General features: G+C 43.0%; 1 protein-coding gene and 1 long non-coding RNA gene across 2 annotated transcripts in view; both read right to left on the bottom strand.

Moving 5' to 3' along the window:
• Window positions 1-726: 726 nt before the first annotated feature.
• Window positions 727-9320, bottom strand: LOC121866099. The gene is made up of 5 exons (XM_042365694.1): window positions 9255-9320; window positions 8103-8313; window positions 6245-6372; window positions 3181-3349; window positions 727-1669 (listed from the first exon to the last, which is right to left on the bottom strand). Exons 1-5 carry the CDS (start codon window positions 9291-9293, stop codon window positions 1389-1391), a joined length of 828 nt encoding a protein of 275 aa, XP_042221628.1. The 5' UTR covers window positions 9294-9320; the 3' UTR covers window positions 727-1388.
• Window positions 9321-9331: 11 nt separating this feature from the next.
• The window catches only part of LOC121866098, a 54854-nt gene continuing 37921 nt past the window's right edge, over window positions 9332-26264 (bottom strand). Inside the window, exon 3 of the long non-coding RNA XR_006088890.1 lies at window positions 9332-9432. This is a non-coding gene — a long non-coding RNA (uncharacterized LOC121866098). The remainder of the gene's footprint in view (window positions 9433-26264) is intronic.

Genomic DNA, 26264 nt, shown 5'->3' with positions numbered 1-26264 from the left:
TACCTGTCTCTATCTCTCCCTGTCTGTCATCTCTCCCTCCTCCACATCTTACCCTCCTCCTCCCCTTGATCCTTCCTCCTCTCCTACTCCTCTACACTGATACACTCAATACCTTCATCCCATCCCCCATACCAACACGACATACACCTCTGCCTCCTTCTCCTCCTCCACTAGCAAACACTTGAACCTCCTCCTCCACTCACACACACACACACATACATCTTATCTGGTCTTGTAACTTACAGGTTAATAAATCGAAGAAGTTCTCTCTCTCCCGCTCTCTCTCACCATCTCAAGTTCTCTCTCATCACCTTAAGTTCTCTCACCATCTCAAGTTCTCTCTCATCATCTCAAGTTCTCTCTCATCACCTTAAGTTCTCTCTCACCATCTCAAGTTCTCTCTCATCACCTTAAGTTCTCTCACCATCTCAAGTTCTCTCTCACCATCTCAAGTTCTCTTTCATCACATTAAGTTCTCTCACCATCTATCTCATAGCTACATGGTAAGTTACACCATTTGTTCTCTTATAATCAAAAACAAAAGAGAACAACTCCAGCTCAAAAAAGTCTCGGGACTCTTTTTTGTTCTCTCCTAGGAAGACACTTTTGTTAAGGCCCTCACTTTAAAAGCTAAATACTGTTTTAGGAACCCATGTTTTCCACGGGTCCAAGTCATTCAACAAGAGAATGTAACCTTAGCGTTGAAAATGAGATTCCTTTATTTTGTAGTCATGTTTTTATGTTATATTAAATGACCTTCAGTCACACCCTCATACAACACAGGTAAACACACCATTAGGGTAAAGGTCTGAGCACACACTATAATTAAGGGGAAATTTACGTTTGTCACACTACATAAAACACCTTTATAGTCACTGTGGCTTAGCTGCCTCTTCCTCCATTTCATGATGGCCTTTTTTGTCAAGATGGAGGCGTGAGATTTTAGGGCAATTAAAAGAATTGTCTCCCTTGTGTCCGCCAGACGTGACAGTATCGACCCAGTTGTTGTTGACACAAACGAGGCGTGTCACGCGCTGCCTCGCCTGACAGTACATGACTGTCAACTGGTGGCACATGACGTCATCATTACGTCATAAATATTAGTATTAATGTATCACTTCCCAAAAGGAACATGCACTTGTTTGTAACACTGTATTCCGAGCAGTTTGTAACACTGTATTCCGAGCAGTTTGTGAACCTGCAAGTTTGTGTTTTGTTGACACTGCAGATTTATTATCCAGCGTCACAACTGCTGAGGCTGCAAGGAAATCACTAATATGAGCAATAACAACAGCAGCAGCAGCAGCAGCAGCAGCAGCAGCAGCAGCAGTTGCAGGAAAAGCAGCAGGATCAGCAGCAGGAACAGCTCACCACCAAGGTTGATCGTCTTATCTTGTTAGTGTGGTGGCGAGCCCGGTGACTTGCCTCTCTCCTTCCCACCACCACCACCACCACCAGCACACGCCTAGCCACGCCTGCCACCACGCCCTCCACCACGCCGCCGTCCTGCCCAGCACCTCCACCAGGTCTTGGCCTCCAGTGGACACCATGATAGGTAGGAGACCCACGAGCAGCAGCTGCAGGGGCCCCGCCGGCAGGTGGCCAGGACCCCCGCCCTCTGAAGAGTTGGAGGTGGTGTTCTTGTGGTGGATGGCTGCCGGCTTCTCACCTGGCGGGAGACACATACAACATTATATAAATACTCTTCCTTGTGCTCCACCATTAATGACCAAGAATACATGAATATACAATATAGCTGAATATATATATAACTAGACTTTATAATAATATTAAAGCTAAAAATTTGTAAAATTGTAAAAACTATGATTAGCTTAACGAGTAATTGGATGGTGAAGTCATTAGAATTTTGACATGTTAGCGAAGAGGCGAGACTTTGTGTGATGTTCGGGAGTTTCCTTTCATCATCTGAGTTTCCCTGAACCAACGTTAAATATCAGGAAACACTTTTACATGAAGCAATAAGTTATTTAACGGCTGTCGGGACAACCTACCTGCCTTAAACACACTCTGGACACATTAATTTTCTACATATATAAGGAAATGAATAAAAATGTTACTCACCCAACCTGCCACTCACAACCTACCATACACAACCTCAACAACCTTCAACACACACACACACACGAGAAGGAAAACTCCACAAGACAAAAGTTTGGAAAAGTAAACAAAGAAACTTACACACAGGCGGACAAAGTTCCATCACACACACACACACACACACACACACACACACACACACACACACACACACAACTACAAAACAAACACCATATTCCTACTAGCTTCTGCATCAGTCAGCTCCTAAACTGACTTGATACACAAACTTAAGTAACTAACTGACTTCCTTACTGAGAGAGACGATATTGACTCATGTATTCATATTCATAGGAGAGGAACACTAGGAGACGTTTTAACTAGGTTGAGTGAGTTTGAGGCGCCTCGTATTACTATAGCTTCACCATAACAAAAACTTACGAGGAAGAACTGGCTGGCTGATGGAAAAGGGAAATTATCAACCCCGCAATGAGACTCTCTACTCCTTGAGTAAGTTGGTGATTTAACCCCCTGAGTATGATGATTTAACCCCTTAAGTACGATGATTGTTTTAGTACGATGATTTAACCCCTTGAGTACGTTGGTGATTTAACCCTTTGAGTACGATGAATGTCTTAGTACGACGATTTAGCCCCTTGAGTACGATGATTTAACCCCTTCAGTGTGATTATTTAACTTAACATAACCAAGGGATACAGCCATCGTATTCAAGAGTTAAGTTAACATACTCAATAGGTAAGTCAATGTACTCAAGGAGTTAGGCTAACATACTCAAGAGGTTAAGCCATCGTACTCAAAAGGTTAAGCCATCGTACTCAAAAGGTTAAGCCATCGTACTCAAAAGGTTAAGCCATCGTACTCAAAAAGTTAAGGTATCGTATTCAAGGGGGTTGGGGTTAATGCTTAAAAAAATAAATTACCTGCCTCTATATCTGTACATCTTCACCTACGAGCACACTGGTACATTTAATTAGTCTCTAGGGCAGGTACATCACGTTAGCTCAGTATACCTGTCGGCTACCTGTGGGAGCACCTAACCAAAACCTAACCTAAAATAACCTAACCTAAACCTAAACCTAACCTAACCTAACCTAATGTACGTACTGTTAATGACGTGAACGATGATGGAGTGTGTAGGAGCGGTGGCTGGAGAACAGGTGTAATGACCGGAATCCTTCGCGGCCGCCTGGTGGATCAGTAGACGGGAGACGGTGTTCTGTCCATGTTCCGTCGAGACTGTCACTCCGCCCCGCTCGGAATCGTAACTCAGCAGCTGTTGGGAGGAAAGAAACAAACAGCCTCGTTAAGTGTAGGTGGGTGTTCAGAGGATCTGGGCTGCTGTTAGTGGTGGAGGAAAAAAGGAGGAAAAAATAGAGAAAGGGAAAAGGAAAAGGGAAAAATGAGAGAGAGAGAGAGATTAAAGAGACAGAAATAGAGAATATAAAGAAAATGAGAAGGAGGAGAATTATAAAAATACAGAGACAGAAAATCCTGAGTGTGTTGGCAGACCATTCACAGGGAGTTACACCTCAGTGCTTCATCAGTGACAACACCCCCAACCTGAGCGACGGAAAATCTCACACGTTTTTTTTTTTCGATTTTTTTTTCACTCAAATAATTTTATACCAAAACTTTAAGACATTGTTAACGAGTGTTGCCAGTAGTTAAGATCTTCTCACATTTGTTTTCACCGTGAGATGTTTATCACGGTGGCTATAATGACTAGTAAATAATAAATAAGTTGATTATATGTGATGTGGTGTGTGTGTGTGTGTGTGTGTGTGTGTGTGTGTGTGTGTGTGTGTGTGTGTGTCTTAAGTGTCCTCGTTAGTTCTTGGGCCACATCCACAGTTTTAGGCCACATCCACACTGTCTTGGCCACATCCACACTGTCCTTGGCCACATCCACAGTCTTGGGCCGCATCCACAGTCTTAGGCCACATCCACACTGCCATAGGCCACATCCACACTGTCCCAATTCTCCTTCGGTTTAGATAATTTTCTTCATTTATTTTCTCTTATTTCTCTCTGTTTATTTAGCCTTGGAAATTCTCTCTTGTTTGGCGCAAATATTTACTAAAGTCATCAGGAAAAAATAAACGTCTAGTGCCATTCATAATCAAAGCTGTTTCATCCCGAGTAACTTAAAGTCTTTGGCTCACCTGAAGAATACCCCCAGGTTAATCACCCTAACATAACATAACCTGACCTAACCTAACCTAACCTAACCTAACATAACCTGACCAAACCTAACCTTTACCTAATTCTCTGGGTTTTAAGTTTTATAAATAATAAGAAAAAATAAACATTAAAGTGTTTAAATAGTAAAATATTAATAAGTTAAACAGAGTCACTTTATATCTTGAGTTTAAAGGAAATGAGAATAATGACAATATTAACGGGAGTCTCTTCCTGTTCACCCATTTTAAGTTTCTGAATTCTCTGAACCCTTTCGTCACACTCAATGAATTTCACCCTTTTTTGGAGGCTTATGGATGATTCCTCTCCCAGTTCTAATCTCCCTTTTTGAGGTCTCTAAACCCTTTGATGACACTCCCAATGAAATTCACCCTTTTTTGATTACTCTCCCTATTCTAATCTCCCTTTTGTTTTGTTTTTACACCCTTGATCATTTTCTCTATCTTATTCACCATATTTTCTTCAACCACACGAAGCAGAACCAGGTGAGGAGTAATGATTAAAACCTAACAGGTAAAATATTAATTAGTCTTCCTTTCGTTAAAAAAAATCTCTTCCCTTTATGAGCAAAGAAATTTAATTAAAAGGCACCTGCATTTACCTGAGGAGTGAAATACAACACAAAGTAACATTCTTACGTGTTGAAACATCTAATTAACGTCACAGGTAGGTTTGGGGGACGTGGTGTGTTAATATTCAGGTATATTGCAAGTCCACATCTCCTTTTATTTTAATTATATATCGTACTGGGATAAAAAAAAGGATTATGGTGATCCTGGACGTTAATTAGTGGACAGGTAAAGACTGTGATGTGACTCAGGTGAGATGAGTGCCTACTTGACCTGACCTCTTATGGTGTTAATGAGTGTGCGTGAGAGGAAGCGCTGCTGACTCTTTTGGGCACACACACACACACACACACACACACACACACACACACACACACACACACACACGGAAAGAACTATGAGTGACGAAGGATGAAGGTGACTATATGTGTGTATGTGTGTGTGTGTGTGAAGGTGTGAGTCATACATATATATACGGGAGAATATCTAAGGTCAGAGGTCATCACATCACTGGTCCACTTCATATGCCACACCTCAGTAGAACCTTAAGACCAGGAAGCTGATTCAAGAGTTCAACGAGAGACTCTCACCTCCTCCAATTAGTTAAATATATGTATCATCTCTCCCTCTTCCTCCTCCTCTCCATCTCCCCCTTCCTCCCCCTCTCCATCTCCCCCTTCCTCCCCCTCTTCCACCTTTTTTTTACGTAGAATATATTAAAGTATTATAAGGGCCCACAATATAGGCAAATAATATATAATAGAGGCAGTAATATATCTCCTTGCTGTCACCCACGATAACTATATCATTTCTATATGACCAATTATTATAGGAGACCAGGGAACTATAGGAGATGGGGCATTAATCATCCTGGCTATTAGAGAACACTAATGTATGATAATTAATCACTCGTGGAGGAAAAAACAACTATGGTCACATCTTACTTGAGTTTATGAGATGTTGAGGAAAAACAGCATCATTGTAATTATTAACTGCCTCCCGATAATCATAGTGAAGATGATGGAAGAGAAGAAGAGGGTGAGGAGTAGGAGGAGGAAGAGGAGGAGGAGGAGGAGAAGGATATTGTTGTTGTTTATTTCAGTGGTTATAAAATATCTACACTTATCACCACAACTATGAACCTTGTGGAGGAGGAAGAAGAAGGAAGGAGGAAGAGGAAGAAGGAAGAACAAACGAGGAGGAGGAGGTCATTATGGGCCATCTTCATCACCACCACTCCACAAGTACTAATAACCTGCTTGAGGAGGAGAAAGAAGAAGAAGAAGAAGAAGAAGGAAGAAGAGAGGAGGAAGGAAGAACAAACGAGGAGGAGGAGGAGGAGGAAGAGATCATTATGAACTCTCACCGTCACTAATACATTACAGAGAAACTTTACTCACCACTTCATCATGGAACCAGAAGATGTAAGGTGTGGGCTCTGGCAGGTACTTGACCAGACAGGTTAAGTTAATGGCCGACCCAGCGTTGATATAGAGCTCTGGGCCCCCTAGTACTACAGTCTGAGGCTCTGTACAGGAGACAACAACAACACATTAAGACACTGATAGTTTGCTGGTATAGGAAGGACATTACTATAACACACTATAAGGAAATAATTATAGTGGTGATATAAACAAGGTATTTGTTTGATAATTAAAACAATCCAATTATATACAAAAAATAAATCAGATCTTTGTACTTTATTTATTGGTTTATTTACTTGATATTTGAGGCATTGTTAACAGCACAGGATTAATGTAATTCTGTAAAATCTGGAAAGAAAGAAATTTACATTATAAGACTGTGTGAGAGACAGACAGACAGACAGACAGACAGACAGACAGACAGAGAAAATCCCCAGAAGAGAACACTTGAACAGAGGAAGAAGTAAATAAATAAAATAGAATAAGAAAAACATAATAAACGAAATACTATTCTCTTTTGAATCCAGGTGAGAGGCAAAGCCAACACTGTGATGAGGGTGGACAGGTGACATGAGACATCAATACACCTAGACACTGAGGGAGAGAGGGAGGGAGGGAAAGGGAGAGGGAGGGGGAGAGGGAGGGAGGAAGAGCATGGGGCAGGGAGGGAAGTGAGGTGCACCACACAGGTAAGTGAAGGAAACATCACAGGTATACACTAAACATGACAGGAAAAAAAAAAAACTAAAAATACTCAAAAACTGGATAAAATATTGGACACACGGTAGAGAACGAAGGGTAAAGAAATATATAATAAAAATTACTAATACAAAAAAAGACTTGATGAAAATTTGACAGAAAAGAAGAAATTGGGGAAGAGACAAAGATTAAAACTGAACCCGAAGAATTTCATATTGGAAGCTAGGAACTTGTGCAGGACGTGGGAATATTGAGGCAAGCGTGGGAATATTGAAGCAAGCGTGGGAATATTGAAGCAAGCGTGGGAATATTGAAGCAAGAGTGGGAATATTAAAGCAAGCGTGGGAACACTGAAACAAGTGTGGGAAAACTAAAAAAAAATAATATGAGAACATTAGAATTTTTTATCACACACTGAAAACTGAAATCGACTACAAAAACAAAACAAAATCCTCTCTCGGTTGTGCAAATTGGATAAGCGTTTGGAGGGGCCCAACTTTGTTCTAATTTAAGAAGATGAATGACCACAGCAGCTTTAGAACTGAGGTGAGGAAAAAAAGAAAGAATCCCCACATCAGAAACTTTTCCATATAATCAAGGGGAAAAGGTCTGGTCAGCTGTGAATGACTCATATGAAAGGGGTGAAGATTTCCGCGATATGGAGAGAGATTTGAGGCTGACGTGGGCATATGAGTGTTAGAAGCGAGGGTTAGAGAGGGGGCAAGGGAAGGGTCTTATCCTAAAGATTAAAACTCCCTCAAACTTTAGATTGGATGGCGGACCAACAGCTCAAGATCCCAACTTCATAACACCGCCTCTGAAACTTGACCAATACATACCACCACCTACTGTACTTAAGGTTTTTTTCCAGTCTATTTCCCGGAAGCATTTACTTATTGTTTTTAATATACCCGAGAGAAACCTAACCTAACCTAACCTAATATAACCCAAACTAACCTAACCTGTCAGCTGATGTAATCAACAGTACACCTGATCGCTACAACACACCTGGTCACTACAAACACTCCTGGTCACTACAACACACCTGATCACTACAACACACCTGGCCACCACAACAAACTAACAACAACAACAACAGTCACCTATAACACACCTGGACCATAACAACACTCACCTACAACAGTGAGCCAGACAGTGTGGGACATCGGTGGGGTTGTAGACACCTGACACTCATATGGTCCAGCGTCCCGGTCCTGCACGTAGAAGATCTTGAGAAGCCAATCTTGTGAACCAGTTTGATGGACCGCCTTGAACCGCTCGTCGCTGGTGTAGGTGAACCGCCCTACTGTTAACAGGTGTAGGTCTCTCGCCCTCATCCACGACACCTGCCGCAGGTAACAGAGGCGGGTAGGAGGTGAAGGTGAGGTGTTTAGTAGTGGATAATTATCATCTGGATATTAATCATGAGTGGATTATCAACTCTGGATGATAGATATGAGTGGATTATCAACCCTGGATGATAGATATGAGTGAATTATCAACTCTGGATGATAGATATGAGTGAATTATCAACTCTGGATGATAGATATGAGTGAATTATCAACTCTGGATGATAGATATGAGTGAATTATCAACTCTGGATGATAGATATGAGTGAATTATCAACTCTGGATGATAGATATGAGTGAATTATCAACTCTGGATGATAGATATGAGTGGATTATCAACTCTGGATGATAGATATGAGTGAATTATCAACTCTGGATGATAGATATGAGTGAATTATCAACTCTGGATGATAGATATGAGTGGATTATCAACTCTGGATGATAGATATGAGTGAATTATCAACTCAGTATCACAACTCATACAATAACACATAAGACAAGTACCGATACTAACACCACTCCACACTTCGCGCGGCACCTGTAGGTATAGTGGGGTCGGGGGTCAGAAGAGGTCACAGGGGGTATATCAGCCTGGACAAACAAACAGACCAATCACACAGCAACAACCTCCCCTCCCCCCCCTCTCCCCTGCCCCTGATCTTTCCCTCCTCCTTATATTTTGGAAACTTACATCCTCGGTGGTACACACTTCGCGCGGTTCAACCCCCCCAAAATGACTCACTACCAATGACTCACCAATCTCCCCATGACCCACCTTATCCTATGACTCACCACCATAACTCAACCCCCATGACTAACCACCCCCATGATCAACCACCCCCCATGACTAAACCACCCCCCATGACTAACTAATTTACGGACAACTACACCCCCATGACTCACCGACCCCTAAGTATTCTCGACCTCCCATGACTCACCGCCTTACCCACGATGTAGAGGATGCGACAGTTGAGCATGGCAGTGGACCCTGCTGAGCTGTGTGATGTCCCGGAGCATGAAGGTCGATGTAGGACCACTGAGAGGCACATAACCCCACGATCCTCCTGCTGCTGCCTGTCTAATGCCCTAAGATCTCTGCTTCTGTTCCTCCGTCGACTGTGGTGAGAGAGAGGTGCAGAGTGAGGGAGGGAGGGAGGGAGGGGAGGGAGGAGGAGGCGGGAGGGTGGGCAGGAGGAAGGGAGGGAGGGAGGGTGGTGAGGAGGAGGGGGGGGAGGGACAAGATATAAATAAACTCAATTATAATGATGACATAACCTACAGACAGACGGACAGACAGACGGACACACAAAAATGGAATTCAAAGTGACAAATAAGTGATAATTGTATTTTATTTTATATATTGTGATTTTTATTCATCCCGAGTGAGGCTGGGGGAGGCGAGACTCGAGGCCGGGTGAGGTGAGACTCGAGGCCGGGTGAGGGGAGACTCGAGGCTTCACTATAAGCTACTGGATCAACAACTCTATTTTGTTTATTTCATATATTGACAACATTTATATTTTTATTCTGTACAGGTTTACAGTGGCGGGTTCCTGTCCATAGTAAAGTATTTTTGGGGGGGGGGTTTGTTTACAATATTGAATGGATTACCTGAGGATTAGACACCCTAGTTTATTTCACCTGAAGATTAACCCACCTTAATGTTAACCTAACCTAACCTAACCAAACCAAACCTAACTAAACCAAACCAAACCAAACTAAACCAAACCTAACCAAACCCACAAGTAGTATTTGTTTATTTAACCTTCAATTCAAAGAAGCTGTAGTGTTTAATCTTCAGTTGATCCGAAAATACAAAAAAAAATACAAAAATAAAAGGTGTCTTGTATCTAGATGGTTAAATTTCTGTTGTCGTGCTGTAAACATCATACCGTGAGATGAAGGAGAGGCAAGATGGTGATAACAGCGGTGAGAGGACCAGTGAGGGAGTAAGGGAGAGAGGGAGTGAGGGAGTAGGAGAGGGTGGTGGAGGGAGAGGAGGGAGGGAGGGGAGGGAGGGTGGTGAAGGAGGGAGGGAGGGGAGGAGGGAGGAGGGAGGGAGGAGGAGGGAGGGGAGGAAGGAAGGAGGGAGGGAGGGAGAGGTAGAGAGAGGGGGAGGGGAGGAGGAAAGCAGGTGAAGGGTCCGCCAGTATCGTGTCCGTTACCATAACACTGCATCGTCCCCCACCTCATAATAACGTAGGCGGTGAGGGAGTGAGGGAGGGAGTGAATGAGTGCGTGAATAAATGGGTGAAGGAGTGAGAGTGTGTGGAAATGAGTGAGGGGCGGAATGAGTGAGAGAAGAAGTGAGGGAGTGACCTATATTAACTGGGACTGGAGGTGTGTGTGTGTGTGTGTGTGTGTATGTGGAAGAGGTTCACACTCTTACAGGATATGACGAGACTGAGGGATGGTGACACGGGATGAGATGAAGGTGGGGAGGGAGAGAGGAGAGGAGGAGAGAGAAGAGGAGAGAGAGAGAGGAGGAGGAGGAGGAGGAGAGAGTGAGGGAGAGAGAGGAGGAGGAGGAGAGAGAAGAGGAGAGAGAGAGAGGAGGAGGAGAGTGAGGAGGAGGAGAGAGGGAGGAGGAAGAATGAGAGCAGGACTGGTGAATTGGAGATAGAGAAACAAAAGGAGAGAGGGAGATAAAATGAAAGGTGTATAAAAAAAAAATGAAAGAAGGAAAATAGAGAGAGAGGAGAAAGTTTTTGTAGGTTTTACAAGAAACTGTGTGTGTGTGTGTGTGTGTGTGTGGTGTGTGTGTGTGTGTGTGTGTGTGTGTGTGTGTGTGTGTGTGTGTGTGTGTGTGTGTGTGTGTGTGTGGTGGGTTGCAGGTATAAGCTGGGTAGGCCAGGGTGGTCCAGTGTAAGCCCCGTTAAGACAGAGTAATCTTGAGTGGACCGGGCCACCACCAGCATGAGTTATGATGAACCACGTTGGTCCTGGCTGGTCCTGGGTATACGGTTCAGAAACAGGAAAGGTGCCAGTGGTGGACCAAAAGAACCATTATTAAGACAAATCCTTTATAACTTAATAAGACTCAGTAATACAAAGCAGAGTCGATCCATACAATAGCCATATAAATACCTACACAGTATTTTATCAATGCTATAAAATAAATCGTCATAAAAATCAAATTAAGAATAAAAAATAAAAAAAATTAATTTATTCATATTGATGCTTCGAGTAACAAAAAATACAATACATATACATTCGTTACACTATTGACAAAAATTGACACAAGACCCAAAGGAAATTTTTAATATGTATTGTTGCTGTTGTGGTGGTGGTTGTTATTGTTGTTGTTGTGGTGGTTGTTATTGTTGCTGTTGTGGTGGTGGTTGTTATTGTTGTTGTTGCTGTGATGGTGGTTGTTGTTGTTGTTGTTGTGGTGGTGGTTGTTATTGTTGCTGTTGTGGTGGTGGTTGTTATTGTTGTTGTTGTGGTGGTGGTTGTTGTTGTTGTTGTTGATGTCAGATGTAAAGCTCCTTGTGTCTTTGGCCTAACATGACTTACTATGGAATTATTATGGTCTTCTGCTCTGTGTGTGTGTGTGTGTGTGTGTGTGTGTGTGTGTGTGTGTGTGTGTGTGTGTGTGTGTGTGTGTGTGTGTGTGTGTGTGTGTGTGGGGGGGCTGATAATAAGATTTATCTTCTGAGAGAGAGAGAAGAGACAGAGACAGACAGACAGACAGACAGACAGAGATACAGACAGACAGACAGAGAAACAGACAGACAGACGGACTTTAAACAAAGCCATAGAGGCAATGGGAAGACAGATACAGAAAGATAGACAGATAAATATATTCAGACAGACAGACAGATAGACATACAATCATTCAGATACATAAAGACAAAGACAGACAGGCAAACAGACAGACAGAAAGACAGAGAGACACAGATAAACAAACAGACAGACAGACAGACAGACACACATAAACAAACAGACAGACAGATAGACAGCACAGAGAGAAACATTCCCCCTCCCATTGGCCGTCACAAAACCCTTACCACAATATGCACCACCTGTCAATAACAAACGTTCACTCCAACCTAACACAAAAACGTTCACTCCAACCTAATACAAAACGTTCACTCCAACCTAACACAAAAACGTTCACACCAACACAAGGACGTTCTCTCCAACATAACACAAAAACGTTCTCTCCAACACAACACAAGAACGATCTCTATAACCATTACATGTGTCCCTCGTAATTTAATATCCAAGTTATGTGTCACAGTTTCACCAGTATGTGTTGTGCTCACCCCATAACACCTGTAATTAAACTTCACTAATAACTTTACCTGTAAGTTTTGTTTTCATGTATTTACTTAAACAGAGAAAACCCCGAAAACTAAAACTTTTTCGTAAGAAGAAGGAAAGTTACATTTCTTCAATACTTTCAACTTATTTATTCCTCCACGGACAATCTTTTTTCCCCCTCTTTTTTCCCTCTTTTTTCCCCCTGAGACACAGAAAGGTGACACAGGCTGCAAGGAACCTGACCACAGCGACTTAAAACTCCTCATAATTTCTGATCTGAATTCAAACGAAAAATCATGAAATTCTTGAGGATTTTCTTTTCTTTGATTTCTCCATTTAGGTTCATATGACCATCACGTGTTGCCAAGAGTGGTGTTAGTGACCTTATATGACCCTGGGTGAGTCATGTGGTCGTGTGATCGTGTGTTAGTGACCTCACACGAACCTGGAGGAGTCATTTGGTCGTGTTAGTGACGTCACGTGACCCTAAATGGTGTAGGTCAGACAGGCAATACGATGTACGAGGCTTGAAACTTATTAAACTTTTCTTCAGTGTAGATTATAAGTTACCACGATCTTGTTTACTGGAGAGAGAGAGAGAGAGAGGGCACACACACACACACACACGCACACCTGACCTCGCCTCTCCCAGCACACATTCACCTAATGACTCAGAACCTAATAAAGGGTCAGGTGAATAATGTATGGAGGGGAGGAGGGGTGAGGGGAGGGGAGGATGGGTGAGGGAAGGTGAGGAGAGGGGGTGAGGAGAAGTGAAGGGTGAGAGGAAATGATGGGTGAGAAGGAGTGGAGAGTGAAGGGAAGTGATGGAATGGTGGTGAGGGGAAGTGTGGTGAGAGGAGGGGATGAGGAGGTGGTAAAAGGAAGGAGTGAGGAAGAGGAAATGGGAGGAGATGGATGGAGAAGAGAAGTGGGTGAAGAGAGGAGGGAAATGAGGAGGTGAGGTGGAAGAGACGAGGGGAAGAGAAAACAGAAAATGGAGAGGAGGAGAGAGACATGTAAATTCAATAATGTTGCTCGTTGTGATGATATAAACCACATCCTGACCCAACCTAACCTAACCAAACACAACCAAATCCTAACAAAACCAAACACAACCAAACACAACCAAAATCTAACCAAACCTAGATGGGAAAGACAAGCTACGATGACATCAACACACACACACACACACTACTACTACTAATACAATATAACCCAGTAATGTACAGTCAATAGTTATAACATGGACAGAGCTGAAGTAAATAAATATAGCATTAATATTCAACAAGTACACCTGAGTCACACCTGTACACAAATACAGCTCATTGGATAAAATCATGGCTCACCGATAGAACGCAGAGGGTCAGCGTAGATGGTGGTAAATCTGAGTGGGGCTGTGTAACCAGTGAGGTTCCCCAGGGGTCATTACTAGGCCCACTCTTGTTCATAATCTACATAAACGATCTAGATACTGGGATCAGCAGTGACATAAGCAAGTTTGCGGATGACACCAAAATAGGGCGGCAGATTAATTCAGGGCAGGATGCAAATGCACTACATGAGGATTTATATAAACTGCAGGGGTGGTCAGAAAAATGGCAAATGAAATTCAACACCAGCAAGTGCAGCGTACTGAATATTGGAAGAACAAATACTGTCCATGTATACAGCCTTAACAACATCAACCTAGAGAAGTCAACTTGTGAAAGAGACTTAGGGGTACTTGTATGCCCGGACCTACGGCCTAGAAAACAGTGCGTTAATGTTCGAAATAAGGCAAACAGAGTATTAGGTTTTAAATCTAGAAGTGTAAGCAATAAGAGTGCAAAGGTCTTATTGCAACTATATCTTGCGCTAGTCAGGCCGCACTTCGATTATACGGTTCAGTTCTGGTGCCCTTATTATAGAATGGATATCAATTCACTAGAGTCGGTGCAGCGAAGAATGACGAAAATGATTCCGGTATTTAGAAACCTTCCATATCATGATAGGTTAAAGAAACTAAACTTGCACTCCCTAGAAAGACGAAGAGTGCGGGGAGATATGATAGAAGTATTTAAGTGGGTGAAAGGAATCAATAAAGGGGATATAGATAATGTTCTTATAATGTCCGAACAGGATAGGACTCGGACCAACGGATTTAAGTTGGATAAGTTTAGGTTTTGGAGAGAGATAGGAAGGAACTGGTTCACAAATAGGGTGGTGGACGAGTGGAACAAGCTCAGCAACTTTGTAGTAAGTGTTGGAACGCTGGAAAGTTTTAAAAGGAGGCTAGATAGATTCATGGATGATAGAGAGTGGTAGTAACTCTCGACAGGAGCTGCCATGCACAGGTCAACCGGCCTATTGCAGACTCTTCATTTTCTTATGTTCTTATGTTGTTATTAGTGTTACCTGGAGAGCCCCCCTCTATTATGTCTATTATGATTCTTATTATTCATTTTTTTTAATCCTTTCTTCCAAATACACATCATTTTGTCTGTCTGTCTGTTTCTCTCGTTCTTTCTTTCTTTCTGTCTATTTGTCTGTCTGTCTGTCTGTCTGTCTATCTGTCTGTCCCTCAGTGGTGGTTGTGGTACCGGTGTTACATAGGATAGGTCAGTCAGAGATTAGGTGAATGGTCAAGTCAGCTGGATCACCCGAACAATCAGCTGATGGCGCTATTGTTTACATGGTGAGGGCTCCTATACCTGGTTACTTCCCGAACACGTCAATTCAGACTCAAATAAAGACGAAAAAAAAAGAGAAAAAAGGGAAAATAAAAAGAAGAAAAAAACAAGAAAAAAGAATAAAAAAGGAAAAAGGGAGAAAGAAAAAGAAAAAAGGATAAAAAAGGAAAAATAGAAAAAAAGGAAAAAAGAAACGAGAAAAAAGGAAAAAAAAAGAAACAAGAAAAAAAGGAAGAAAAAGAAGACAAAAGAAAAAGAAAAGAAAAAATCCTCTATTTCTGGAACAAGAATTAATGACGAGCCTCAGCTGTCATAAGGAGAGTCTTTCTATGATGTGATGATACGCAAACATATGTGATTTCCCTGGGGTCATGTCTTAGGCTATTAGGGGGAGAGGAAACCACACCGGGAGAGGGGAAAGGGAGGGGGGAAGGGGGGTATGAGTGAGGGGCGGGAGGAGGTGGAGGGAGAGGAAGGAGGAGAAAGGGGTGAGGTTGTGAAGGAGGAGAAGGGGTGGAAAGAAACCACACCGGGGAAAGGAGTTTGAGGGGGTAGAGGTGAGGGGGGGAGAGGGTGAGGGGAGAGAGGAGAGAGTAAGGGGGTGAGGGAACTGAAGCGTGTATCATCACAGTTGGAAATGAAAAACAAAATGCAATACTGTGTTGAGTTTCTATTCAAGAGGCAACATTTAAGAGGAATAATAACATCTTGATAACAAAGAAGGAGAACAAGGTAGGTGTGTGTGTGTGTGTGTGTGTGTGTGTGTGTGTGTGTGTGTGTGTGTGTGTGTGTGTGTAACAGGAGACAACACATGTACGGAGTGACTCGGTGGAAAGATTTGTGTGAGAGGTCAGACAGACAGACAGACAGACACCTTCATTATAGAGAAGAAGACATCACCGAAATAACCCAGAGCCCTGACCTGATAGAGGTGTATACATGGAAGGCAGGGCTAAACAAAGGGGACATTACAAAGGTACTCAAACTATCCAACCAGGAGCGAACTCGTAACAATGGTTTTAAATTAGACAAATTTATATTTAGGCGCGAAATTGGTAAACACTGGTTTGGAAACAGAGTAGTGGATGAATGGAACAAGTTACCAAATATCATCATTAACTCTAATACGCTGGATAGCTTCAAACATAGGTTGGATGCTTATATGAGCAATAGGGGTTGGGTGTAAATGGGACTGCCCAGTATGGGCCAATAGGCCCGCTGCAGTTTCCTCCATTCTTATGTTCTTATGTTCTTATGATCATCAGCAGGGGTGGGATGAGGTGGGGTGGGGTGAGGTGAGGTGAGGTGAGGAGTACGAGGGCCTAACTTAACCCAACCCAATAAATGAAAGTTATTACAGACGGTAAAAAGAAAAACAAATTACTTTGTCATGATCTCACTGTAATTTGAGAGTATCGGTTAATTAACATAAAACAGTGTAATTAGACCACTGTTATCATAGACCGGAAAATCGGAATTAATTTGTAAGTGATTTAGTCAGTCATAGATTAATTAGCAAACAGGTGATAGGTATAACCCTCGGCGGAAGGTAGAGAGATATTTTGTTTATTCTAATCAGATAAGAATAACTGAATTGTATTGTGAATATATGTGTCTAACTCTGTCTCTCTCTGTCTATGTCTATGTTCTCTGTCTGTGTCTGTGTTATCTCTCTCTCTCTCTCTCTCTCTCTCTCTCTCTCTCTCTCTCTCTCTCTCTCTCAAAATTCTTAAAAGTTTAAATTGAAACTCAGTAAAACATTATAACACCAACACGAAACGAAACCTAACCTAACCTAACCAACAAGTGGACGCTATTACAGAAGGTACAGGACAAAGAACCAGTTATGTCATATCACTGTAATGGGAGAACACTGAGCAGAAATTTCTAACCATAAACAATTTGGGGATTTTAATTTTAATGAATTTTTATAACGAAATGGAAGACTCGTTTTTTTAAATCAAGTAATAAGTGGATGAGAATTTGATATGTAGCATTTCTTCACAAATAACAACAGTATATAGAAAAATGCCAGAATTTGTTTATCTGTCCAACAAAAATGTTGAAATACGAGAGTCAGATGAGTAGCAGTGAGTCGTACATCCCCTCTCCTAACAGCTTCCCCTCCCCCTCCACTCGCCTCCTCTCTCTCGCCCCCTCACCTCTCCTAGCCCCCTCCCGTAACCTCCCCTCCCTTAGTCTCCCCTTGCCTCTGTAGTGAACATTACCAGAAGTGAACTTTTTCTGCAAGCATTTCTCTTATTTTCTTTCTCTTTGTGTCTCTCTGTGTCTGTCTGTGTCTCTGACTGTCTGTCTATCTGTGTGTCTGTCTGTGTGTGTGTTTGTTTATTTATTTTTGTCGTGTCTCTGTATATGTCTGTCTGTGTTTTTTGCACTCTATTTTTCCACATTTTTTCTGTTTTTTTCTCTGTATTTGCCTGTGTGTGTGTGTGTGTGTGTGTGTGTGTGTGTGTGTGTGTGTGTGTGTGTGGAGACAGGTGAACTATACATGGGGTGTTTGGAGGACAGGTGAACACTACCTGGTCAACATGTCACACCTGAGCTCTACTGTTAATAAAGAAGGGTCACCTCACCTGCTGCCTCATATACTGATTCTATAAAGGTGCGAGGTTTTGCTGCCACCCTTACGACCCCAGCACCTGACCCCAGCACCTGACCCCAGCACCTGACCCCAGCACCTGCCCCCTGCTGTGTGTACTTGATGACGTGTATTTGATGACGTGTACCTGATGACGTGTACTTGATGACGTGCACCTGATGACGTGTACCTGATGACGTGCACCTGATAACGTGTACCTGATGACGTGTACTTGATGACGTGTACTTGATGACGTGCACCTGATGACGTGTACCTGATGACGTGTACCTGATGACGTGTACCTGATGACGTGTACCTGATGACGTGTACTTGATAACGTGTATCTGATGACGTGTAATTACTGGGGCCATTTTGGGAACACAAATGATGATGAAATGTTCGATGAAAAAAAAAACACCTCGGTAGGTAGACTATATTATTAAGACTTCCATCACGTGTTTATGGCTTCGAACTCAGGTACTCAAGTCGTAGAGGCGAATAAGACACACTGGAACGCCACCAAACGAGCAGTAAAAATGTTGCTCCACCTATGCTCGTAAAACACTCACACTCACAAAAAGATACATTGTTATTACTGTATTTCTTCGTTTCAACTCGCATAAATAATCACCACACACACACACACACACACACACACACACACACACACACGCGCGCGCGCGCGCGCGCGTTTGTTTTTACCCAGAATATATCTGCAGAAAAACATATACAGTATGTGTTCTGAGTGTACGATTAAATATATTGGAAATTGGAGATGTGGGGGGGGGGTATGGAAATCCAAGGGAGGAGGAGGTATGGAGGTAAAAAGGGAGGGGGTATGGAGGTAAAGGGAGGAGGGGGGGGAGGAGGTATCAGAGGTAAAAAGGGAGGAGGAGGAGGGAGGAAAAAAGGGAGGGAGGGAGGAGGAAAATTGAACAAGTAAGGTAAAGAATAATGATGTAGAGACACACACACACACACACACACACACACACACACACACACACACACACACACACACACACACACGCGCGCAGAATATATTTAAATAGACAGATAAAAGGAGAAGAGAGAAAGAAACAGAGGAAGGGAGGAGAGTGAAGAAGAGGAAAGGAAGGAAGGAAGGAAGGAAGGAAGGAAATAAAGGGGAAATAAATAAAAAAGAGCAACGAGAGAGAAAAAGAATGAAAACAGGGAATGAAAAAGAATGGACTAATTAACAGAAGCTTCATCCATGATTGATAAGCACTGGAGGCTGAGAGAGAGAGAGAGAGAGAGAGAGAGAGAGAGAGAGAGAGAGAGAGATGTGTGGTATTTTTCAGTACAATGTATTTGGAAAGAATGGGAGATGTGGTAAGGGAGAGTAAGAGATGAGAGGAGGTAGTGAACGAGGGAGAGTGAGAGAAGGGTGTGGTGACTGCTACTACGTGTAGTTGGTGAGAGGAAGACGAATGAGGAAAAACAAGGGATAAGGAGAGGTAAGAGGGTAGACAGAAAGAGGTATTGAAAGAGAGGGGGAGAGAATAAGTGATTGAGAAAAGAGAGAGTAAAAAGATAAATGAGTGAGTGAGTGAGTGAGTGAGTGAGTGAGTGAGAAAAAGAGAGAGAGAGGGGTGTGTGGAAACTGCCAGATCGACAACAGAAAGAAAGACAGAAAGAAAGAAAGAAAGAAAGAAAGAAAGAAGTGAGTCGCTATGTGACCTCACCTGTCATAATGTGTCTCTGATAATTAATTAATGTAACCAGACACACACACATCAGCGAAGACAAGGCGAGAGGACAAAGACAAAATATGCAGGGAAAACAAACAAATATAAGGAAAAAAAAAAGAAAATATGAATGATGGAAGAAGAAAGAAGAAAAAAGTAAGAAGGAAAGAATATAGAAGAAAGAGGATAGATGAAAGAAGAAAATTAGTGAAGCAGGAAAAGAGAGAGGAGAAAACTAAAGATGAAAGAAGAAGAACACATTAAATATCAACCAACATAACAAAACCTAATTGACCCAGAGAGAATATACAGCCAGTGTACACCAGAGGTCATCCTAGGTCACGGCAGGGTCACATCATGGGCGGCAGGGTCACCAGAGACTGGCTCCTACATGTTGGCCATCACGAGACAAATGGCATCATGGGTACATAAGCTCAGATTTAATCGGGTTAACAAGGAATCGAATCTCTTTACAGTGATTAAGTTTATAGTCTGGTTAGTTGGCTGATACAGGCATTAGTGAGTCGTGGAGTGAGGGGTGTGTGGAGTGTGTGGAGTGATGGGTGTGTGGAGTGAAGAGTGTGGTGGAGTGAGGGGTGTGTGGAGTGTGTGGAGTGATGGGTGTGTGGAGTGAAGAGTGTGTGGAGTGAGGGGTGTGTGGAGTGAAGAGTGTGTGGAGTGAGGGGTGTGTGGAGTGAGGGGTGAGGAATGTGTGGAGTGTGTGGAGTGATGGGTGTGTGGAGTGAGGAGTGTGTGGAGTGATGGATGTGGGCAGGGTGTGTGTGGTGAGGTGTGTGGGTGAGGTGTGTGGAATGGGGGTGAGGAATGTGTGAAGTGTGTGGGTGAAAGAGTGTGTGGAGTGAGGAGTTGTGTGGAGTGAGGAGAATGAGGAGTGTGTGTGTGTGTGTGTATCATGAGTTACTGTATAAGTTATCGAACACGAGGGTTAAGATAACACGCGGTGAGCCACTTGTTATCGCTGTCATAAGTTATACCGGTATAGATGTTATCCTCGGTGGTCGGCGATACCTTGACGATACACGATGTTAGAGCGATAGGTTTAGCAGGGTCTTGAGGACGATAACCCCTGACGATAGCTTCTCCCATGAACAGGCAAGGCTAAAGGCTGAGGGAAGTGGGTCTATTGTCCAGCAGTTGGCAGGGGTGGGAAGGGCCAGCAGGGAGGGAGGAGGGAGGGAGGGAGAGTAGGAGGGAAGGAATGAGGAGGAAGGAAAGGAGGAAAGGAAAGGTGTAAAGGAAGGAGGGAGGGAGAGCCTGAGGGAAGGAGGGATCTAGAAGAGAGAGGAGAAAGAAAGAATAAGTAAATGGCAGGACACAAGAAGGAACCAGAATGGAAGTGTAGGAAGGGGAGAAGAGATAAAAGGCGGTGTAGAGAGGGAGAGTGTAGAGAGGGAGAGTGTAGAGAGGGAGAGTGTAGAGAGGGAGAGTGTAGAGAGGGAGAGTGTGGGGGAGAGTGTGAGGGGAGAGTGTAGAGAGGGAGACTGTGGGGAGGGGGTGTGAGAGAGGAGGTGTGGGAGGAGGTGTGAGGGAGGTGTGGGGAGGTGTGGGGAGACTGTGGGGGAGGAGGTGTGGGGAGGTGTGGGGAGGTGTGGGGGAGGTGTGGGGGGAGGGTGTGGGGGGAGGGGGTGTGGGGGGAGGTGTGGGGAGGGAGGTGGGGGGTGTGGGGAGGTGTGGGGGGTGTGGGGGAGGGGGAGGTGTGGGGGAGGGTGTGGGGTGGGACCAGAGATCAGTGAATGAGGAGGTTTCAGGGGGGAGGTTTGGGTTATTGCTGGCTGTGAAGGAGAGAGAGAGAGAGAGGAGGCAGTGACAGGAAGGTGAAGGATAAGGTGGAGTAGTGAGAGAGAGAGAGAGAGAGTCTTAAGGGTAACTCTGACAAATACAGACATTTATAAGAACATAAGAACATAAGAATGGAGGAAACCGCAGCGGGCTTATTGGCCCATACTGGGCAGTCCCGTTTACACCCAACCCCTATTGCTCATATAAGCATCCAACCTATGTTTGAAGCTATTCAGCATATTCGAGTTAATGATGATATTTGATAACTTGTTCCATTCATCCACTACTCTGTTTCCAAACCAGTGTTTACCTATTTCACGCCTAAATCTAAATTTGTCTAATTTCAAACCATTGTTACGAGTTCGCTCCTGGTTGGATAGTTTGAGTACCTTTGTAATGTCCCCTTTGTTTAGCCCTGACTTCCACTTATACACCTCTATCAGGTCGCCTCTCGCTCGTCTCTGGGAATGTCTAATTTAAGATGCTTCAACTGTCTCTGCTCTCAAGGTACCCCTAATGCCCGGGATTAGTCTTGGCCATTCTCCTCTGGGTCTTTCCAGCCGATTCTATATCCATTCTGTAATACGGTGACCAGAACTGAACTGCGTAATCCAGGTGTGGTCTCACAAGAGCAAGATACAGTTTTAGGATGACCTCGCTAGTCTTGTAACTAACACTCCTTTGTATGAACCCAAGTACTTTATTAGCCTTATTACGAGCAAAAACACATTGTTTACTTGGCTAAAGGTTCCTACTTATCATTACTCCTAAATCTCTCTCGCAGTCGGATTTCTCTATGGCATCGTTGTTCATCTGGTATCTGGTTTCCCTGTTTACATCTCCTATACTGAGTACTTTACATTTGTCCACGTTGAATTTCATCTGCCATTTTTCAGACCATTCGAAAAATTTGTTTAGATCTTCCTGTAGTTTTGCGGAGTCCTCGTCAGATTTAATAACACGTCCTATTTTAGTGTCATCAGCAAATTTACTTATGTTGCTGTCTATGCCGATATCAATGTTATGTATATAATAAATAATAATCGTCCAAGTACTGAGCCTTGGGGAACTCCACTTGTGACGTTGCTCCAATGTGACTTAGTGCAGTTAATGCTCACTCGCTGTTTCCTGTCCTGTAACCACGCCCTAATCCATTTAAGGATGTTACCTTTGATGCCATGAGCTTCTACCTTTCTAATTAGTCTTTCATGGGGGACTCTGTCGAAGGCTTTGCTAAAGTCGAGATATACCACATCATAATTGTGCCCCTCGTCCACCGATTCGAAAACTGATGAAAAGAATGTTAATAGATTAGTTAGGCAAGAACTTCCGCTTGTGAAGCCATGCTGGGAATCATTGATCAATCAGTGCTTCTCCAGGTGATTTCGAATAGAGTTTGAAATGATTGCTTCCAGTAATTTGCCTACTATTGATGTTAGGCTGATTGGGCGGTAGTTAGAGGATAGTGATCTATCCCCCTTCTTGAAAATCGGTATTACATTCGCTATCCTCCAGGATTCTGGTACTACACCTGTTTTTAATGACATGTTAAACAACTTTGCTAAGGGCATACTAAGCTCTTCCTTACATTCCTTTAATACTCTAGCAAATATCTCATCGGGACCAGGTGACTTGTGGAAGCTGGTTTGTCCTGTTTGCTTACTAACATCGTTCTAGTCACTACTATCTCGCTTAATTTATTTTCTTCACTATCTCCTGAATAGAGTCGGTGCCTCGGGTATCATGTTTAAATTTTCGGTGGTGAAAACTGTTGAAAAATATTTATTCAAATTATTGCTCATTTCTCCGTCGTTATCAGTGAGCTCACCGGTATCTGACCGTATTGGTCCAATCTTTTCTCGTGTTTTAATTTGATACATTTGGTAGAATCCTTTGGGGTTTGTCTTTACCTCCCTTGCTATCCTTACCTCATTATTCCTCTTGGCTTTCCTTATCTCGGTTTTAACCCTACTCGCCAATATCTTATAATAATCCTGAAGGTAAATTTCGCCAAGCTTTATCCTTCTACCTATAGCCTTCCTTTGGCCAATGATGTTCTTTAAATAATTATTTATCCATTTAGGGTCATTGTTGTCTGATCTGTGTTTTTTGCATGGTATGTTCTGCCTTTGTGCATTAAGTAACTCATTATTTAAATTGTTGTGGAACTCGGCAGTCTCAGATGTCGTTATCAGGTCGGAGTCATCTGTCAGGTTCACGGCCAAGCGCGACACCCCCTCTCCCAGCTGCCTCTTTAAACTGTCAAAGTTTGCCCTTCTGAAATCTGGTACTTTAGTGGAATTTTCCTTACATCTGCCCTGAAAATCTAACTGGAATCGAATTTCTTTGTGATCGCTGTTTGCAAGTTCGTTCCCTACCTCGACATTGCTAATGAGGTTTTCCCTGTTCGACAGAACTAAATCGAGTATATTATTACCCCGGGTGGGTTCGGTTATATGTTGACTTAGGAAACAGTCCTGGATCGTCTCGAGAAAATCCTCTGATTCTGAGTTACCTGTAAGGTCAGTCCAATCTATTTGGCCAAGGTTAAAGTCGCCTACTATTCAGACTTTGTTGTGTATGGAAGCCCTGCGCATTTCATTCCAGATAAGTCGCTCATTGACTCTATCAAGATTGGGAGGTCTATATATTACTCCTATGATTAATTTTTCCCTACCGTCGCTTAATTCTATCCAAATTGTTTCTGTATTCCGCTCAGTTTTTATTTCCTTATTTATTTCACACTTCAGATTATCCCTAACATAGATTGTTACTCCGCCTCCTTTCCTGGTCTGCCTATCGGTATGGAACAATTTGTAACCCGCAATTTGGTATTCGATCGGCAACTCACGTGAGTGTAGGTTGATCCATGTTTCAGTGAATGCAATTATATCGATTTTTTCGGTACATTCCAAGGCCCTAATATCATCCATTTTGTTTCTCATACTTCTACTGTTCGCGTAGTAGACATTTAAGTTAGTCGTGTTCTGAGTCCTCCCTTTACCGCGTTTAGTTTTAAACTCCCTATATTATGTAAATTCTGAATAAAGTTTTACAAATATATTGAGGTAAAAAAACAAGGCGTCTCTGTGTGGTGTTGTCATGTCCCCGAAGTCCACCAGAAGCTTTCAAGATGGCGCCTCTGTCATCCGAGTCAGATAAGTAGATTTTTTTTTTCATTCGGGAAACACAATATCGCCAGGGAGCTCCTCAAGGATAGTGTCCGCGAAGTAAGGGTGGTAGGGAAGGTGGTTAGGAGGGGGGGTGGTTAGGAAGGGGGTGGTTAGGAGGGGGGGTGGGGGGCAGGGTGGTGGTTAAGAGGAGGGGTTTGGTTAGGAGGGAGGGTGATGATAGGGAGGAAGGGTTGCGCAGGAAAGGTAGTAAGAGGAGGAAGAAATGGGGGAAGGAAGATGGCAGGGAAGGAAGCGTAAGTGGAAGAAAGTGATGGAAGGAAGGGAGAGAAGAAAGAAGAAAGAAAGAAGAAAGAAGGAAGAGAGACTCAATATTTACCTTCCTCTGCCCCAGGTTAACCAAGAAGCCTCATGAGAGAACAAAATGGAATTCCACCATAAAACGCTCATCCCCTTTACCTCTTGTACACAATAAACACACCATAGCGCCTCTAGTACCCTGAGATGACCCTCTGAATACCTGAACCTTTTGAGTGGGATGACAAGACTCAACACACGAGGGTTTAAAGATGGTGAATATTGACACTTAGTTGAAGGTATATCGTGTTTGTTTACTGTTTTAGAGGAGGGGGAGGAGGGGGGACTCTCTTATCTTCAACACAAGTATAGAAGTCAGTCAAGTGGTTTTATGTCAGGTTTTGTTAACATCTATCTTTATGTATCGATAACTGGGGTCTTTTAATTTTACGTAGATTTCAGTTCAATTTTATACGATAGGGAGGGTTTATATAATGATTTTTTTTGTCATAATATTTGTATGATATAGTAGGTAATGTCTTTAAATATGTATGTTAAGTTAAACACCTTTACACTATCACCATCAGCGGGGAACAGCGATGGCAGGATGGGTCATGTGTGTGTGGTGTAGAAAGACGAGGAGGATGAAGAGGAAGAAGAGGAGCGAGAAGAAGAGGAAGGAGGCGTGGGAGGGGAGGTCTATCTTTACCTGGGTATAAGGAGAGGATCGCATTTTACGACCACTAGTTTATTACCCATTAATGTGACCACGAGGCACCTGTAACATGATGGAAGGAAGGAGAGGAGACACGGAGAGAGAGGCAGACAGAGAGACAAGGCGAGATAGACAGAGACAGACCGACAGACAGACAGACAGACAGACAGACAGACAGACAGATAGAGTTATAAAAAGAGAGAGAGAGAGAGAGAGAGAGAGAGAGAGAGAGAGAGAGAGAGAGGCGTATTGGAAAAAAATCAGTACATCACACACACACACACACACACACACACACAGTAAGCTCCCTCCCACAACATATTCTCCCTTCGTTATATAATCTCCCTCAGATCAACACCTTCAGCTTCAAGTATCTGGTGACTGCTGTTGTGGCAAGGGAGTCGACCATCTCAGTAACTAGGTTCAACAATAACATGGTAAGCGGTGAGGTGTATTCCACTTGTTAGAATAAAATATTTTCTGAGGAGACAAAACAGACGAACGACAACTTATACACGTATTTGTTTACCCTGGAGGCCAACTTCCTGTGTTGTGTAGCCGGAGAGTAGCGACAACAGCGATGAAAACAAAGGCATTGAATGATAAATGAGTTGACTTTTTTCTTCACTTCCTGAATATTTTATGTTTCAATACCAAACAATATATGTGTTTTCTCTCCTTCATAGGGGGGGGGTTAGAGGGATTTATGTCTCGCGGGTGTGAAATGTTTATCACTTCTGTAAAATGTATATTCCCTTA

This window comes from Homarus americanus, unplaced genomic scaffold (assembly GCF_018991925.1).
Source record: "Homarus americanus isolate GMGI-L3 unplaced genomic scaffold, GMGI_Hamer_2.0 scaffold9514, whole genome shotgun sequence".
Classification (NCBI taxonomy): domain Eukaryota; kingdom Metazoa; phylum Arthropoda; class Malacostraca; order Decapoda; family Nephropidae; genus Homarus; species Homarus americanus.
The sequence above is the reverse complement of the archived record's forward strand: the minus strand, read 5'-3'. Positions and strand labels throughout refer to the sequence as shown.